Source organism: Lathyrus oleraceus, chromosome 4 (genome assembly GCF_024323335.1).
Source record: "Lathyrus oleraceus cultivar Zhongwan6 chromosome 4, CAAS_Psat_ZW6_1.0, whole genome shotgun sequence".
Classification (NCBI taxonomy): domain Eukaryota; kingdom Viridiplantae; phylum Streptophyta; class Magnoliopsida; order Fabales; family Fabaceae; genus Lathyrus; species Lathyrus oleraceus.
This window is the reverse complement of record NC_066582.1, coordinates 491780013-491795485: the sequence shown is the minus strand read 5'-3', so window position 1 is coordinate 491795485 and position 15473 is coordinate 491780013. Positions and strand designations below refer to the sequence as shown.

The 15473-nt window shown below is 32.9% G+C and overlaps 2 protein-coding genes across 4 annotated transcripts; one reads left to right on the top strand and one right to left on the bottom strand.

Moving 5' to 3' along the window:
* Positions 1-399: 399 nt before the first annotated feature.
* On the bottom strand, positions 400-2906 carry LOC127076591 (uric acid degradation bifunctional protein TTL). Of its 2 annotated transcripts, none has more exons than XM_051018281.1 (5): positions 2524-2906; positions 2256-2313; positions 1532-1633; positions 1259-1415; positions 400-1105 (listed from the first exon to the last, which is right to left on the bottom strand). In XM_051018281.1, exons 1-5 carry the CDS (start codon positions 2757-2759, stop codon positions 648-650), a joined length of 1011 nt encoding a protein of 336 aa, XP_050874238.1. In that variant the 5' UTR covers positions 2760-2906; the 3' UTR covers positions 400-647. The 2 variants fall into 2 exon arrangements, with proteins under 2 accessions (XP_050874238.1, XP_050874240.1); XM_051018283.1 differs by having other exon boundaries at positions 400-1102.
* An 8857-nt stretch (positions 2907-11763) lies between these two features.
* On the top strand, positions 11764-15152 carry LOC127076590 (uncharacterized). 2 transcript variants are annotated; one of them, XM_051018279.1, is made up of 9 exons: positions 11764-11883; positions 12067-12122; positions 12314-12392; positions 13068-13121; positions 13209-13300; positions 13379-13492; positions 14408-14475; positions 14555-14666; positions 14806-15152. In XM_051018279.1, exons 2-9 carry the CDS (start codon positions 12069-12071, stop codon positions 14899-14901), a joined length of 669 nt encoding a protein of 222 aa, XP_050874236.1. In that variant the 5' UTR covers positions 11764-11883; positions 12067-12068; the 3' UTR covers positions 14902-15152. The 2 variants fall into 2 exon arrangements, with proteins under 2 accessions (XP_050874236.1, XP_050874237.1); XM_051018280.1 differs by having other exon boundaries at positions 11848-11933.
* Positions 15153-15473: the final 321 nt, after the last annotated feature.

Here is a 15473-nt window from a genome sequence, read left to right as displayed (position 1 = left end):
AATGGTCGTGAGTATCAACAAGTTGAAGTTATGTTTACTAGAATAACAACCGGGAGATTGTTGTCAATAAACAATAAGATAAATAAGGAGAAAAAAAATAGTAAAATGAAATTAAGAAAAAGGTTATAATCCAGCTTTGTTTTTCATTTGTAACAAGTACGGCAAAATCTCATCCAACAAAATAGGAGAAATTTTTCGATTAAAGAATTTTGTAAGAAATATTTATACAAAAAAAACTTTATTTTGATGTAACTGAATTGTGGGTTTTGTGCAAGAGAAAGTTGTTAAACACTTGTAAATTTCACTTATTATTAGTTTTTAGTATATTTCCACATTAATTTTGCTCTTCAACAAATCTGAAAATGAAAAAACTTTGGGTAATTTTCTAAGAACATCCAGTTCTTTAAATGGGTGCAACATAATTTTTTATATTATTTCACATTTCTCATATTATGACAACACTATTATGACAGTTTTGACATACTTGTTTATTTTAAAACATCAGCAACCAAGACACGATTATTATCCCATATACCATTGATTATCCTTCTCATGTTTTATGGACACAAACACAAACTTCAATTCATGAAAACTACTTTCAGATATTCATGACATTGATTGATAGAGAAACTGTTACCATGTTTCTTCTAGCTTCCACGGTAAGTGCTGAATGAAAACGGCGAAAGCAATAGAGGAACATGAAAATGTTGCCTTGTCTGTGACTCCAAGATTTCAAACACAATAGATACGGATGGAAAGAAACCGTTTGGATTGTACTTTCCCGTGTTGAAACTTATCCTGTATATCCCTGGATCCACATCATCAACGATGTTTATTAGTTGCCCACTGCGACCGTCTGAATCCGTCGACGAAGACCCTTGAACCGCCCATCCGTCACTATCCGTGGCACCGAATATCGGACGAGCTTGATTTCCCTTCCACTTCTCCAAAAGTACCTCAATGCCTGAAGCTGGAGAGCCCCGCGAAACATCCAACACGTGAGTGGTGATGGGTGGCCGGGTTCTAGACGGATTTTGGATTGGTTTTGCGGTTAAAGTGTCTGAAGCAGCAGTCACGTGACCACCAATAATGCTTACACGTTCTTCTAGCATTCGAAAAATGGAAATATCACAAGGGTTGTTGTTGCAGCCGATGAAACAATTAGAATAGGAAGCTATCTTTTGGAATCAGATCCAAACTTTGAGGTGTTTTCAAAATAACTAAACATAAAACATATTAATGAAAGATTTGGAAGTACCTTCTGCTTTTTTAGTGGCGAGAGTGGAATTTTTATCAGTTGTAGAAATTATGTTTCCTTTACTTGTAAAGAGCTTTGACAAGCGCAGTTCTGTAATTTTCATTTGCTCCTGAGCTGCAATCTCAAATTCGACAATTGGTCTGTTTGTATAGCGTTTCTGCAGTGTGAAACAGAATGAATTTAAATTTTATGTAACAGTGAGTTATACTAACATTTTCCTCTCTAACATTTCAAATCCGAATATGGCACCCGTTTCGTCTCTTGATATGTTACCTTCAATTCAGCAAGTATTGATTCAGTACTTCTCCCAGAAGCACATATGAGAAATACAAACCCAAACTTTTGCATATACCGAGCATTCCATTCAGCTAGTTCCTATAAAAGTCAAACAAACCTCTGTTAGATTACTAACTATCATCATCATTAAGAATCTCGCATCGGATAATATATGATCTGAACACGTGCTCATAAGTGAGGACAATCCGCACCCTACTAGCCGGCTTTATAGGGAATAGTTAGACCCAACCACATTTCTTACATGGTATCAGAGTCAGGTTTAAGATCCGGTGGACCACTTCCTATCAGGTTTCCACTATCGGACTACCCACCATTTATTTTCACGCTCCAGAAGTCCTGTCCTGGGCGTGAGGGGGGTGTTTTACATTGACCCTACAAAAACTAAATGATTGTTTCTTGATTCCAAATCCAATTTTGTTGATGAAGAAACGACTATTCCGCAGTAATAATAAAATGAATAGAGAATCATGATGCAGGTCAAGCAAATGAAGGATGCAAAAGTGAAATCATAAGATATTTTGTAAGAAACTACTACTATAACTCTATGAAAGAAGGTGCTTTTCAAATCAATATTCATACGTACACAAATCATCTTAAGTATGGTGATAGCAGAGCCAGAGAATAATCAGCTTTCATAGTACAGGAAACAACATTAGATTATTGGTAGCATTTTTTCAATAGAAGTATCAAGCAAGCAAACCTGTAAACTAGAACCAGTAGCAGTTGCTAAAGCAGTTGATTGTTCTCCCTTACTCCACCTGCCAAAACCAGTTTCAAGTGTATCACTTCAATTACTATCAGTACCCTAAAATTCAAAACGAATACACAAATTGACAAACACCCACATAACAAAAACACAACCTTAGCACTAAAGTAACAATTTTTCATACCAATAAACAAAAAAGAAAGAGACCCAGATGTAAAAAAAAAAAAAAAAAAGAGAAATAATTAGAGATTGATGACTGAACTGAGCACTGGTTTGAGAAGCATGAGGAGGAGGACGAGTTTGACCAATGGAAGGGTGAGCAGAGAAAGCTTGTAGCCAACCATTGACATCAACGGTGTTGAACCAAATGTGTCTGGCAACAGAAAGAGCATGGTTGTAGGAAGGGAAAGGAGAAGCGGAAGCCATTTCTTTGGCGAATTGGGTGCTTCCACAGCATGATAAGTAATCGTTTTCGTCAAAACCTAATCCCAATTCCATTCTTCAGACACTAATCGCTTCTCAGTGTAGTAGTCAAATTCAGTTGCAAAATGGATCTATCTGTTGTTTTTGTAGAAGAAATGCAGTGGTGTGGATGGTAAAAGTTTTAGATTAGTAATTGATGAGAGATGGGTTTGATTCCAACTTAATTCAAAAAAAGATTATTTCTTTATTGTTCAATTATTTAGTGACACTTAGTAATTATTGAATGTATATTATTTTATTAAATCACTATTAACTATATTAAATGACATTTTGAAGAAAAATTTTTATAAAAAATATGACCTGACGGAAAATATGTGATTTATCGTCCCATAGATAGACTTAAGAACCACGTCATAAAATAAATCGTCATGTACATAAAATACGAGGGACCAAAAAAAACTCAGAAAAAATTGAATTTAGGGACTAAGAAGTTGAGTTTTTCTTAAAGGAGATTAAAATTTTTAAAAAATCAAAATAAGAAGATCAAAAATACATTTAAGCTTAATATTAATTATAGTGTAGAATTAAAAAAAGTGTATGGAAAATTAAAACGAGTCATTTATTTTGGGAGGTTTTTTTACCGAGATAACCCAGTTTTTCGAAAAAATTCCCAAAATAATCCAGTTTTCAGCAAAATTCCCAATCTACCCCACTTTTAGGAGGTGTCTCCAATTGAATTGGCGACTCCTCTTAAAAATTGCAAGGAGGCGCCAATTGGATTGGCTAGGGCAGGTGCCCTAGCCAATCCAATTGGCGCCTATGTGTAATTTTTAAGAGGAGTCGCCAATTCAATTGGCGACACCCTTAAAAAAGGCTCAAATGGCAAAACCTCCAACATTAAAGTTGTAGATCTTTTCAAGACAATGAATTTGGACATAAATTTTGCATAATTTGGAATTTTTATGAGAAAGTTATGGGCAATTGAAGTTGGACTTCTGATTTTTTCAACTGATATCTGACCTATAATGTCTTGCATTATCGCATGTGTTTCTTTTAGAAATATGAAATTTTGTCCAACATAACATTTGAAGTAGACATCTCAAATTTTGCAATGCACTTGGTCCCACCTCAAAATAATTGAAAATGAGTGAGTTAGGTCCCTGCGAACTTGACCCAAAATTAGGGTTTCTGTCAAAACATGTGTATGTGGATTTTGCCAAAAGGGACCAACTTCAAGCCCTTCTGTTTGAATGATAAAAACCTCAAATGACAAAACCTTCAACATAAAAGTTGTAGATCTTTTCAAGGTAAAGAATTTGGACTAAAATTTTGCATCATTTGCATTTTTTTTGAGAAAGCTATGGGCACCTGAACTTGGACTCTTTGACATTTCAACTGTTATCTGACGTATAATGTTTTGCATTATCCCATGTGTTTCTTTTAGAATTATGAAATTTTATTCAACATAACATTTTAAGTAGACATCTCAAATTTTGCAATGCACTTGGTCCCACCTCAAAATAATTAAAAATGAGTGACTTAGGTCATTGCGAACTTGACCCAAAATTAGGGTTTCTGTCAAAACATGTGTATGTGAATTTTGCCAAAAGGGACCAACTTCAAGTCCTTCTGTTTGAATGATAAAACCCTCAAATGACAAAACCTTCAACATAAAAGTTGTACATCTTTTCAAGACAATGAATTTGATTAAAATTTTGCATCATTTGCAAATTTTTTTGAGAATTTTAGTACCTTTCTCAAAAAAATTGCAAATGATGCAAAATTTTAGTCCAAATTCATTGTCTTGAAAAGATGTACAACTTTTATGTTGAAGGTTTTGTCATTTGAGGGTTTTATCATTCAAACAGAAGGGCTTGAAGTTGGTCCCTTTTGGCAAAATTCACATACACATGTTTTGACAGAAACCCTAATTTTGGATCAAGTTCGCAAGGACCTAACTCACTCATTTTTAATTATTTTGAGGTGGGACCAAGTGCATTGCAAAATTTGAGATGTCTACTTAAAATGTTATGTTGAATAAAATTACATAATTCTAAAAGAAACACATGGGATAATGCAAAACATTATACGTCAGATAACAGTTGAAATGTCAAAGAGTCCAAGTTCAGGTGCCCATACCTTTCTCAAAAAAAATGCAAATGATGCAAAATTTTAGTCCAAATTCTTTACCTTGAAAAGATCTACAACTTTTATGTTGAAGGTTTTGTCATTTGAGGTTTTTATCATTCAAACAGAAGGGCTTGAAGTTGGTCCCTTTTGGCAAAATTCACATACACATGTTTTGACAGAAACCCTAATTTTGGGTCAAGTTCGCAAGGACCTAACTCACTCATTTTTAATTATTTTGAGGTGGGACCAAGTGAATTGGAAAATTTAAGATGTCTACTTCAGTTGTTATGTTGGACAAAATTTCATAACTCTAACAGAAACACATGCGATAATACAAAACATTATAGGTCAGATAACAGTTGAAAAAATCAGAAGTCCAACTTCAACTGCCCATAACTTTCTCATAAAAAATCCAAATGATGCAAAATTTATGTTCAAATTCATTGTCTTGAAAAGATCTACAACTTTCATGTTGGAGGGTTTTCCATTTGAGCCTTTTTTAAGGGTGTCGCCAATTGAATTGGCGACTCCTCTTAAAAATTACACATAGGCGCCAATTGGATTGGCTAGGGCACCTGCCCTAGCCAATCCAATTGGCGCCTCCTTGCAATTTTTAAGAGGAGTCGCCAATTCAATTGGAGACACCTCCTAAAAGTGGGGTAGATTGGGAATTTTGCTGAAAACTGGGTTATTTTGGGAATTTTTTCGAAAAACTGGGTTATCTCGGTAAAAAAACCATTTTGGGATACTTATTTATTCTAAATGGATCATTCATGGTAGAAAGAATGATCCATCTTTTATGCCCTTTTAAATTTATAAATTAGTTTTATCAAACACTTTAATTAGATAATAAGCTATTAGTCATCAATCATCGATCATAAGATATAAGCTATAAGTCATAAAAAGACATAAGTTATAAATTATTAATCATCAGTTATCTGTTTATAAACTATAAGTTATTAGCTACCTTATCAGTGTACCGTTATTTTTATCGATCAAAATCTTAATATCTTTAAATAAGAGTAAGGGTGTCATTAGGATCTTTAAATTCAAATATATATATAGATTAAAAAAAATTAAAAACTATTTAAAATTGAATATTATTGAATGTAGTTGTATCATATTGAATTTTGAATTGATTTCTAAATTCAAATAAAATCGAGTCAAGTCTCATATAAATGTGTTAATATTTTTGTTTTGCACCTCGATAAACTCTAAAGAGTAAAGGTTCAATATTATGGACGTTCGTGGTTCCGTTTGGATCGATTTTGAAGCAAAATATCATCTAATTCAAAGATAAAATTTACTCACAATTTGATTCGGTGTTGTATAATTGGTTAAAGAAATTTGATCTGATACGATCCAATTTCATATGATTTAATTTATATCGATTTTTTAATATCTAAATTATAAATTATAACTTTTATTAATACTTTAAAAGTACTAATAAATAATAAGTTTGATATAATATATAATACAATATATTAAAAGTTAATATTAAAAAATGATAACGATAAAAATAAATAGATTATTAATAAATAGTATTTAAAAAATAAGTACAATCTAATATTAAATTAACACGAATATCATACTAATAAATAAAAAATAAGTATAAAAAATATATACATAAATAAAAAATAAGTATAAAAAATATATAAGGTTTTATTTGGTTTGGATTGATTTTGAAAAAGCAATATGAAATTTGATCTGAATCGAGCAGTTTTTACAAAATGACATCAAAATACATTCAATCATTTTTTTTTTACGATTTTCGATTTTTTTGGATTTGTTTACGATTTTTATGTAGATCGATTTAGATTTGAACACCCATATTCAATAGTGATGCATAGGAATAAAGCGTCGAACAAACATATCATTTTTTTCTTTTCTCCATAGGCAATTTCGCTCATATAAAAGTTCTATTGACCATCTAAATCAATTTGATGGTGGACCGCAATCGATACCTCCTTCCACCTTTTCACTTGTCAATCGTCTCTCTTATTTAAAAAGAAAAGCATGTCATTTCTCTAGTATTCAAATTCATTCTTTATAGTCACTAACTTGAGCATTGGATTTTTAACACTGCATATCAGTCTTTTCTTCGCCACATCAGAAACTCGTGATCATCGCAACAACCTGTACCTCCTTGTTCGGTCAACTTTGATTTCACTACGGACCATTGGTGTCATCTGTGAGAATCAAATTCTGATTACTATGGATTTCCACAATCATATCTCATCTAATTTGATTAGATCTATCTCAATTCAATCAAATATCTTACATTCGAAGTATAGATCTTTGTTCATAATCACTTTTCACGTGTTCTAACTTCCTTTTCAATCACATCCTCTTTTAGATTCCATGACTGTGGTGGCATCCAAATACACTCGATCTATCGTTTAACAACAAGTCGTTGATGCGGTTGCTATCGATGTTGAAGTTATTAGAGATCCACCTTCTCCTCAAGGAGAAGATAATCGAGTCTTAGTAGCATCTTTGCCAGTTCCTTCATGACAATTTCACCATGGTTAACTTTTGGTTAGGCCTCCACCACTAGCTGTGATACCTAGACACCAAATGCTTCTTGACTTTCAGCAATTACAGGATAATCTTGGCATACAGGGAGCAAACGATTTATTGAACAACATTTACAACATAGTGCAATAGTAGAATTTTCACAAGCTCTTACAGAAAGACTTTTTAGAATAGAAGATAGTTTACAACATGTTAACCTGAAAAACGGCATGACGCAAGAAGCCTCCACCCAAAGAAATCAAGTCGTCATTTCAGAGTTGGCCTTAGTTAGAGTTATAACTAAACAAAGAGAAGCTCGAAAATCACAAGATTGTCGCCACTGCCAAAGACATCATACTTTTTCCTTGGGCCGTGAAGGGGGAAGTGGTATAGTCATATTCCCCCGGAGCTTCGTTGTCTTCATAGAATGAAAAAAATATGAAGAAGATGCTTCAGTCACAAAGCCTAAGAGAAATCCATTGTCCACCTGCATCCGCAAAAGTAGGATTCCAAGGTCAGTAGAAAAGCCCTCAAGCTTCAAAACTATGACGGGACCGAGGTTCCAGATGAACACGTGGACGATTGACTAGATTACAATCACATCAGTGGGGTTGTAAATTGCAAGCTATTTGCATTAACCCTAACTCGATCAACAACAACCTGGTATAAAGAATCTCGGGCAAAAGCATAAATTCGTGTAGGGATCTTTGTGAAGCTTTTATCGTCCACTTCATAAAACCTAATTCATTCCCCTCTTAGGTTGTGCGCTCAATACTTATAATTGGTATCAGAGCAGGTTAAGGTAACTTCCTATTATATCTGTGTAAAAATGTATTTCATTAATCCGTTTTGTAAAGATGGTGGTAGTAACAACAAACCTCTATGCTTTGTTGGTGATTTTTATGATTTTTGAAAAATTGGCATGCAAGTGTATCTTGAGGCACAAAGCGATGATATTTGGAATATTATTGAAAATAGTCCTTTCATTCCCATGAGTGTTGTTAATGGTGTTGGTACACCCAAAATCAAAAGATCTTGGAATGATGAAGGTAAAAATAAAGTTCTATTTGATAAGAAGGCTAAAAACATGCTTCAGTCAGTCTTAGGTGTGGATGAATTCTTTCGTATATCTCATTATAAAATAGTAAAATAGACTTGGGATACCTTAGAAGTAACACATGAAGATCATGCAAATAAAGCATTAATGGCATCACATTATTTATGCATATTTTACTTTAAAAAATGTATGAATTGTTTGCCTTTGAATATCATGACTTATATAATATCATAAGGATCAAATGTAAATCATTAATAAAATCTCTCTCTTCCCCGTATGAATCAAACCTATTTTTAATTAAAATTTCCCTATTTCATTCCTCTTACCTCTTTTGAACCAAAAATATATATATAATTAAAAAAAATCTATCACTTCCCCTTTCTTTCCCTTCTGTCCATTAAAATCCTTCCCCTCCATCTTCTTTATATGAGTGGGAAAAATAATGTCACTTATAAGAGATTTTGTCCTGTCACCCTTCATTTATATCTGACGTTACCTTGTAGTAATACTTTTACCATATACTTTTGTGGATTTTTATGTTTTTAAAAAATATTACACGTTTCCAATTGGAAATTTATGTGATTTATTGGATTTTTGGGAATTTTTATGAGTTTTTACTGAATTTTTTTGGAGATCTATGAATTTTTATCGGATTTTTTATAAATAAAAAAAGATGTAAAAGCATATATTTCATATATATTTTTTAAAAACAGACGTGAAATCATATTTTTTCTTCAAAAATCTATGATTTTATACAAATTTTAAAAAATGACGTAAAATCATATTTTTTATACTAGTTTTTCAAATATCCGATATAAAATTATAGATTTTTAATTTCTTTTTTATTTTATTATGATTTTTTCAAATATATCAAATTTATTAAAAAACCCGGTAATGTTAACTTTGATTTTTTTCCTATCAAAAATAAACTATCGAATTTTTTAAAAATCCAGAAAATTACAAACATATCGAATTATAAAAAAATCCAATAGTTTTAACTTAATTTTTTTTATAGGCCTACCCGATATTTTTTTATAGGCTCATTTAAAATTAGGTCAACTTCAGTGAAAGATGAGTCTGCATGGAAGATTGATGTAAAGTGTGGAGTCCATAACCATGATTTATCTGATAGATTAAAAGATCCAGAGAATGTCACTCGGATCACGCAAATATACAAGCATACGAGTATTATAGAAAAAAAGATAAGAGGTCTTAGAAGTGAGATACAACATTTATTTAAGCTTATTGAGGATGCAGGCTATGTGTATTGGAGTAGAAAAAGAGATGACTCGGAAGTTGTGAGAGAGATATTAGGGTCCATCCCGATTCAGTTAAGTTGTTGAATATTTTTTCTACTCTGTTAGTTATGGAAAACACATACAAGAGAAACAGATATAGACAACCTTTGTTTAAAATTATTGACATGACATCAACCGAGTTGACTTTTACTCACACCTATATTAGCATGAATATGTAATCAAAATATGAATATTATATTATGTTATTCAGTTTAATACATTTAGTTCTAAAAGTTAATACATAAAATCAATGTGAACGAGAAATATGCAAAACTTCAAATAAATTAACAAACTCAACTCATCCACCTTTATGACTACTTGCTTATAGGATCATCTCATGGCTTGAGGAAGACCAAAATTATCAGTTGGTTTTCAATTCTCTACTTCTTTTCCAACCGTTAAAAAGTACTCGTGAATCCAACAATATTACAATATAAAAACATAATAAACAAAATAAATTAAATTAATATACTAAATAAAATTAATTAACATATAATAAACAAAATTAAATTAAATACATATATCCAGAACATCTCTTTAAGTTTGTAAACAGTAAGATGTATCGTGCCTTAACAAGCGTAAGGGTCTTGTCGGCAAAAAATATGGAATTCACCAACATCAACAAATATGCTCTAGTCGCATATGCCCTGCTAGAAGCAGCTTTATGCACCATGAATAAATCGTATAATCACTATAACTTTATAGTAAGAACCCTACAACTACAAACATATGCATGTGCCTCACTCTGTGACACTCATAAGGAGTCAAGAACAAGTTCAATAACAACCTCTTCAGTGACATCTTGAGGGCTCCAAAACACACCCCTGATGAGAAAGTGAAGTAGACAAGAGACATCACCCAGAGTAATGCTCATATCACCAAACGACATATGAAATGAAGATGTCTCTAAATGTCATCTCTCCACAAATGCGGATATCATATTTGTGTATATCTTCGTCAAACTAGTTCTCTGAAGTGAAGATAATCCAGATCTAAAAACTCAACTCTCCATTTGTTGTGGAAGAGCTTATGGAACCCTCGATGTCAACTTAAGCCCGTATCCAACAACCTTAAACTCTTTCTTCAGATCTCTCTCCTAAAAATAATTAAAACACATATTATAAAACCAAATATAAAATATTCAAATATTATTCAATATCAAATATACGTTGTCTACTTACCTCACAAAACCATAAATATCGAACAACATGATAATCGTACTTTACCAAAAGAGAAGTATCGTATGACCCTCCTGAAAAGCCAATCGATTATGCTACGGATGTAGTTATGTCTCATCCTAAACTACAATATAGAATCATACCGTCCTTGCATCATCTTCGAACCACTATACACTTTTTTAAAAAAACACACCGGAACACTTCTTAAAAGAGTTCCGGTGTAAAAAAAAAGACAAAATCAGAACACTTTTAAGAAGACTTCCAATGAAAATAATGTAAAATCATAAGTCTTTTAAGAAGAATTATGGTTGAAAGTTTGAAAACTACAATATCTTTTAAGAGTTTCGGTTCAACATTTAAAAACTAGAGGGAACCAGAAATATTTTAAGAAGAGTTCCGATATGTTAATCATGAACCAAAAGACTTACTCTATGAGTTTCGGTTTACAAAGGCGAAAATGATGTTCTAAAATCGTAAGACTTATTCTAAGAATTTCTATTTGCAACAGTTAAAATGAAATAAAAATTCAAAAATTCAAAAATATAACCTATTTATATAAATGCATTTTGGTAAAAAAAAAAGATTAATTATTATACACTGTCAGTATAAAAAGTTTTACACTGTCGATTCATCACCATCATCCGTTTGCATTACTTTATAGATTTTTAAAATAAAAGTCAAACTTGTTTCAATACCCAACGTCTATGATTAACTGACGGTGTAAAATCTTTTTACACCGTCCGTGTATATCAATTAAATTAAAAATATATATATAATTTAATAATAGAGAGATAATTAATGGGATATGGGGTAAAAAAAATTAATAATGGTGGGTGGCAGAACAAAATCTCCACTAACAGACGACCACAAAATAAACTGGGCTAAAACTGTTAGTAAGGCCCACAATTGCACACGTTGTTGCTAGAAAACACAACCACACCCCCTTTGTTTTTCCTTCATCAAGGTCGATTTTCCATTCCCATTTTTAACAGTAGCTTCGTTTTCGCATCCCATCGCTGCTGGTAACAATTTTTCTCCATTTCTTTCTTCCCATCTTCGTTTCGTATCTACTGTAATCAATCGAAAACTTCAACCATTTCGATTTACAAAATTATCACTATGCATTTCAAATCTGTTCCATTAGGGTTCCTTATTAACATCATCTCAATTGAAACTGAATGAATTTTCTGTGTTAATTTTTGCAGAAATGGCCGCGTTCTTAGCTCGGAAATCACTTCTCGCCCTTCGCACCCGGCAGATGGTAAGATTGGTATCTATTTTGTTTTTCTGTTCTCTTTTATTTGATTGTAAATTGTGTTGTTCTTGATGATTTTCTAGGTATTAGATTAAGAGCTTATTTTGAATATATATGGGGTTTTTGTTTGTTTATAGGGTGACGAAAAGAAATGTTTAATTTAATATTGTCCTTCATTGTTCTGCTTGCTTGTTTAGGCTGTTGCAGGTCAAGGGCTTCACAATCCCCAAAATTATGGCATGCGATTGAGTTCACACCTCTACTCTACCAAATTAGGTCTGTCTTTTCTACACCAAAACAGGATATATGATCCTTTCTTGGTTTGGTTTTGTTATACAATCATTGAGCTGCCTAGATTATGATAATGGGCCATGGGGGTAGGATTGGATGTGTAGAAATTATATCCAAATATATGGGTCGGATACTAACTATGAAGCACACATGCCGGAAACACACACCGACTCTGTGATGTCCACACCGGGAATAATTTGAAACATGAATAAATTAAACATCATCACAAATGTGAGAGTGTCGGTATTGGACACTAACACAGACACACCTTTTATTCAGAAGTGTTGGTGCTACATAGGATACTAATAATTACAAATGTACACTATTTGCAAATTGCAACACTCTTCACCCCAAGCTGGTGCAATGTTTAAAAACAAAATAAAAAACTCCCTAGACTTTTAGTTGGTTGACCTGTAGAAAATGAGAGAAAAGTGCATAGGTTCAAATACCACAATGTGCTCCACCAGAGCTCCCCAAATCAGCCACCAATAGATATCATCTAATTATTTGGGTTAAGGGATGTCAAACATTTCAATAGCTTTATCATTTGTGACTGTTAAATGAGATATCACTGGATCTCTATTCGCTTTTCTCATGGATGCATTTTATTATGTATGCTTCCTTGATGTATATTTCTGTTTTTTTCTGCACAAACCATAGAGGACGAGGAAAGGGAGAAACTTTCAAAGGAAATGTCAAAGGATTGGAGTGCTGGTATTTATTTAGGAGCCTTTCATTTTCAATTTGATTTTTCTGTTTTATATAATGTAACTAAATCACTGTGGATGCTTTGGATGCCAGTTTTTGAACGTAGCATCAACACCCTTTTTCTCACTGAGCTTGTTCGAGGTCTAATGCTGACGCTGAAGTACTTCTTTGATAAAAATGTTACGGTAAGTGTCATTTATAACTGTTTACTGGTCATGAGTGTTGCGGCTTATAGTTAAGTGTGTATGACCTCTTTAATTCAGATCAATTATCCATTTGAGAAAGGCCCTCTGAGTCCACGTTTCCGTGGTGAGCATGCACTCAGACGATATCCAACAGGAGAGGAACGCTGCATTGCTTGCAAACTTTGTGAAGCGGTAAGGATTTAGTTGTTTATCCAGTATTTTCAGTTTAACAATGATATTAGAGAGCATGCATGCTATCAAATGGCACAATATTTTCCTGTTGCTTCGATGTTTTGCATACACTGATACTTATTGTATGTAGATTTTAACAAATGTAGCTTATAGTTGGTTAATGCAGAAACATATTGTATGTAGATGTTAACAAATGTAGCTTATAGTTATAGACGGGTGTTCTTTGGTTGAACCAGGTGTAGCATATAGCTTTGGTATTTTTATAAATCTGTGACATATTTTTGATTGAACCAGATGTTCTTGCAATCCCTAAGAATTAGAAATCTGTCTGATTTAGATATCTCAATTAAGGTTGTCAAACTCTCTCATTCTTGGAGGTTGTAATTGGTGTATTTTCTTATACAATTAGAATAGCAGTTTGTTAGATATGAACTTTGAAATCTTCTCTATAACTGGTACTACTGGAGCATTATATCTCTGATATAGCCATGTAGGACAAGCAAGTAGATCTAGTAAAGAGTAGTAGGGAGTAGGGATAAACAAAGCTACTAGGTGTGTGTCTCTGGATAACAATTTAGTCTCAAAATATAGGCTGTGAGCCCGTGTAAAGAATAGTAGGGACTAGGGATAAACAAAGCTACTAGGTGTGTCTCTGTATAACAATTCAGTCTCAAAATATAGGTTGCGAGCCCATTTATCTGCATAAATATTGAAATCTAGTTAATACAAGTGATGTCAATTTTATATTCAAACTCTCAATTTACCGAAATTACCCTTACTAATAACAACAACAAAGACTAGTATTTCCTTTCCATTTTTTTCTCCTCTTCTCCATAATTTCTTTAATTCTCGCCCTCCTTTCAGTAGAATGAGCTTCTAAATCATTATTTGTCCAAATAATTTTTTCTTAATCAGATATGTCCTGCCCAAGCAATAACAATTGAGGCTGAGGAGCGTGAAGATGGCAGCCGCAGGACAACTCGGTGAGTTACCTACCTTGTGTGCCTTCCTTTCTCTTTCCACTCATTCCTCAGTTTTGCTCAAATTTATCAAATCTTTTAGGTATGATATTGACATGACCAAGTGCATCTATTGTGGATTTTGTCAAGAGGCATGCCCAGTTGATGCCATTGTTGAAGGGCCAAACTTTGAATTTTCTACAGAGACTCACGAGGTTCCTTATCTGTTTCTTTATATTGAATTACATGAGTATTTTAGTGCTTAACAAAATTGTTTATCTCTTTTTTTGACTATTAAGTAATTGTTTTTTTGCTTAGTTGTTTTTTACTGATTATATGTTTTAACTGTTAAAGGAGCTTCTATATGACAAAGAGAAGCTGCTTGAAAATGGGGATAGATGGGAAACGGAAATTGCAGAGAACCTGAGATCCGAAAGCCTTTATCGCTGATAATCCCGTTTGATCCATGACTGCTGCTTATTCAGTCTTATTACGCACTGATAAATAAAATGATCAGTGAAATGGTCCCTTAAGATTTGTATGGACTAGTGGTTGTTCAACAATTTTTATTTTTTGGTGGACATTTGTTCCATTTCTGGCATGTATGCAATTGTGATTTTTTTTCTCTCCTGAAATCTTGAACTAATGAGTAAATAATTGTAAGAATTCGACAAATAAATGTGTTACTTGGTAACCTTGAACTATAGCTTGCATAGTAGAAACACCCGGGTTTGATGATGACCTGATATGTGCCTTTTGTAAATTCTTGCAATCTTGTATGATAGCTGAAAGCCATTTTCCAAGTTATATGGTGTTAACAAAGTTAGTTTTCAAAATCTATTAACTGAGGCGTGAAATTATTTGCTCTATACGATTTCAAACAATTTACAGTTTAGTAATATGTTCATAGCTCAAATATCGGTTTTTTTACCGAGATAACCCACATTTTTGAAAAAATTTCCAAAATACCCCACTTTTCAGGAAAATTTCCAAAATACCCCACTTTTAGGAGGAGGCGCCAA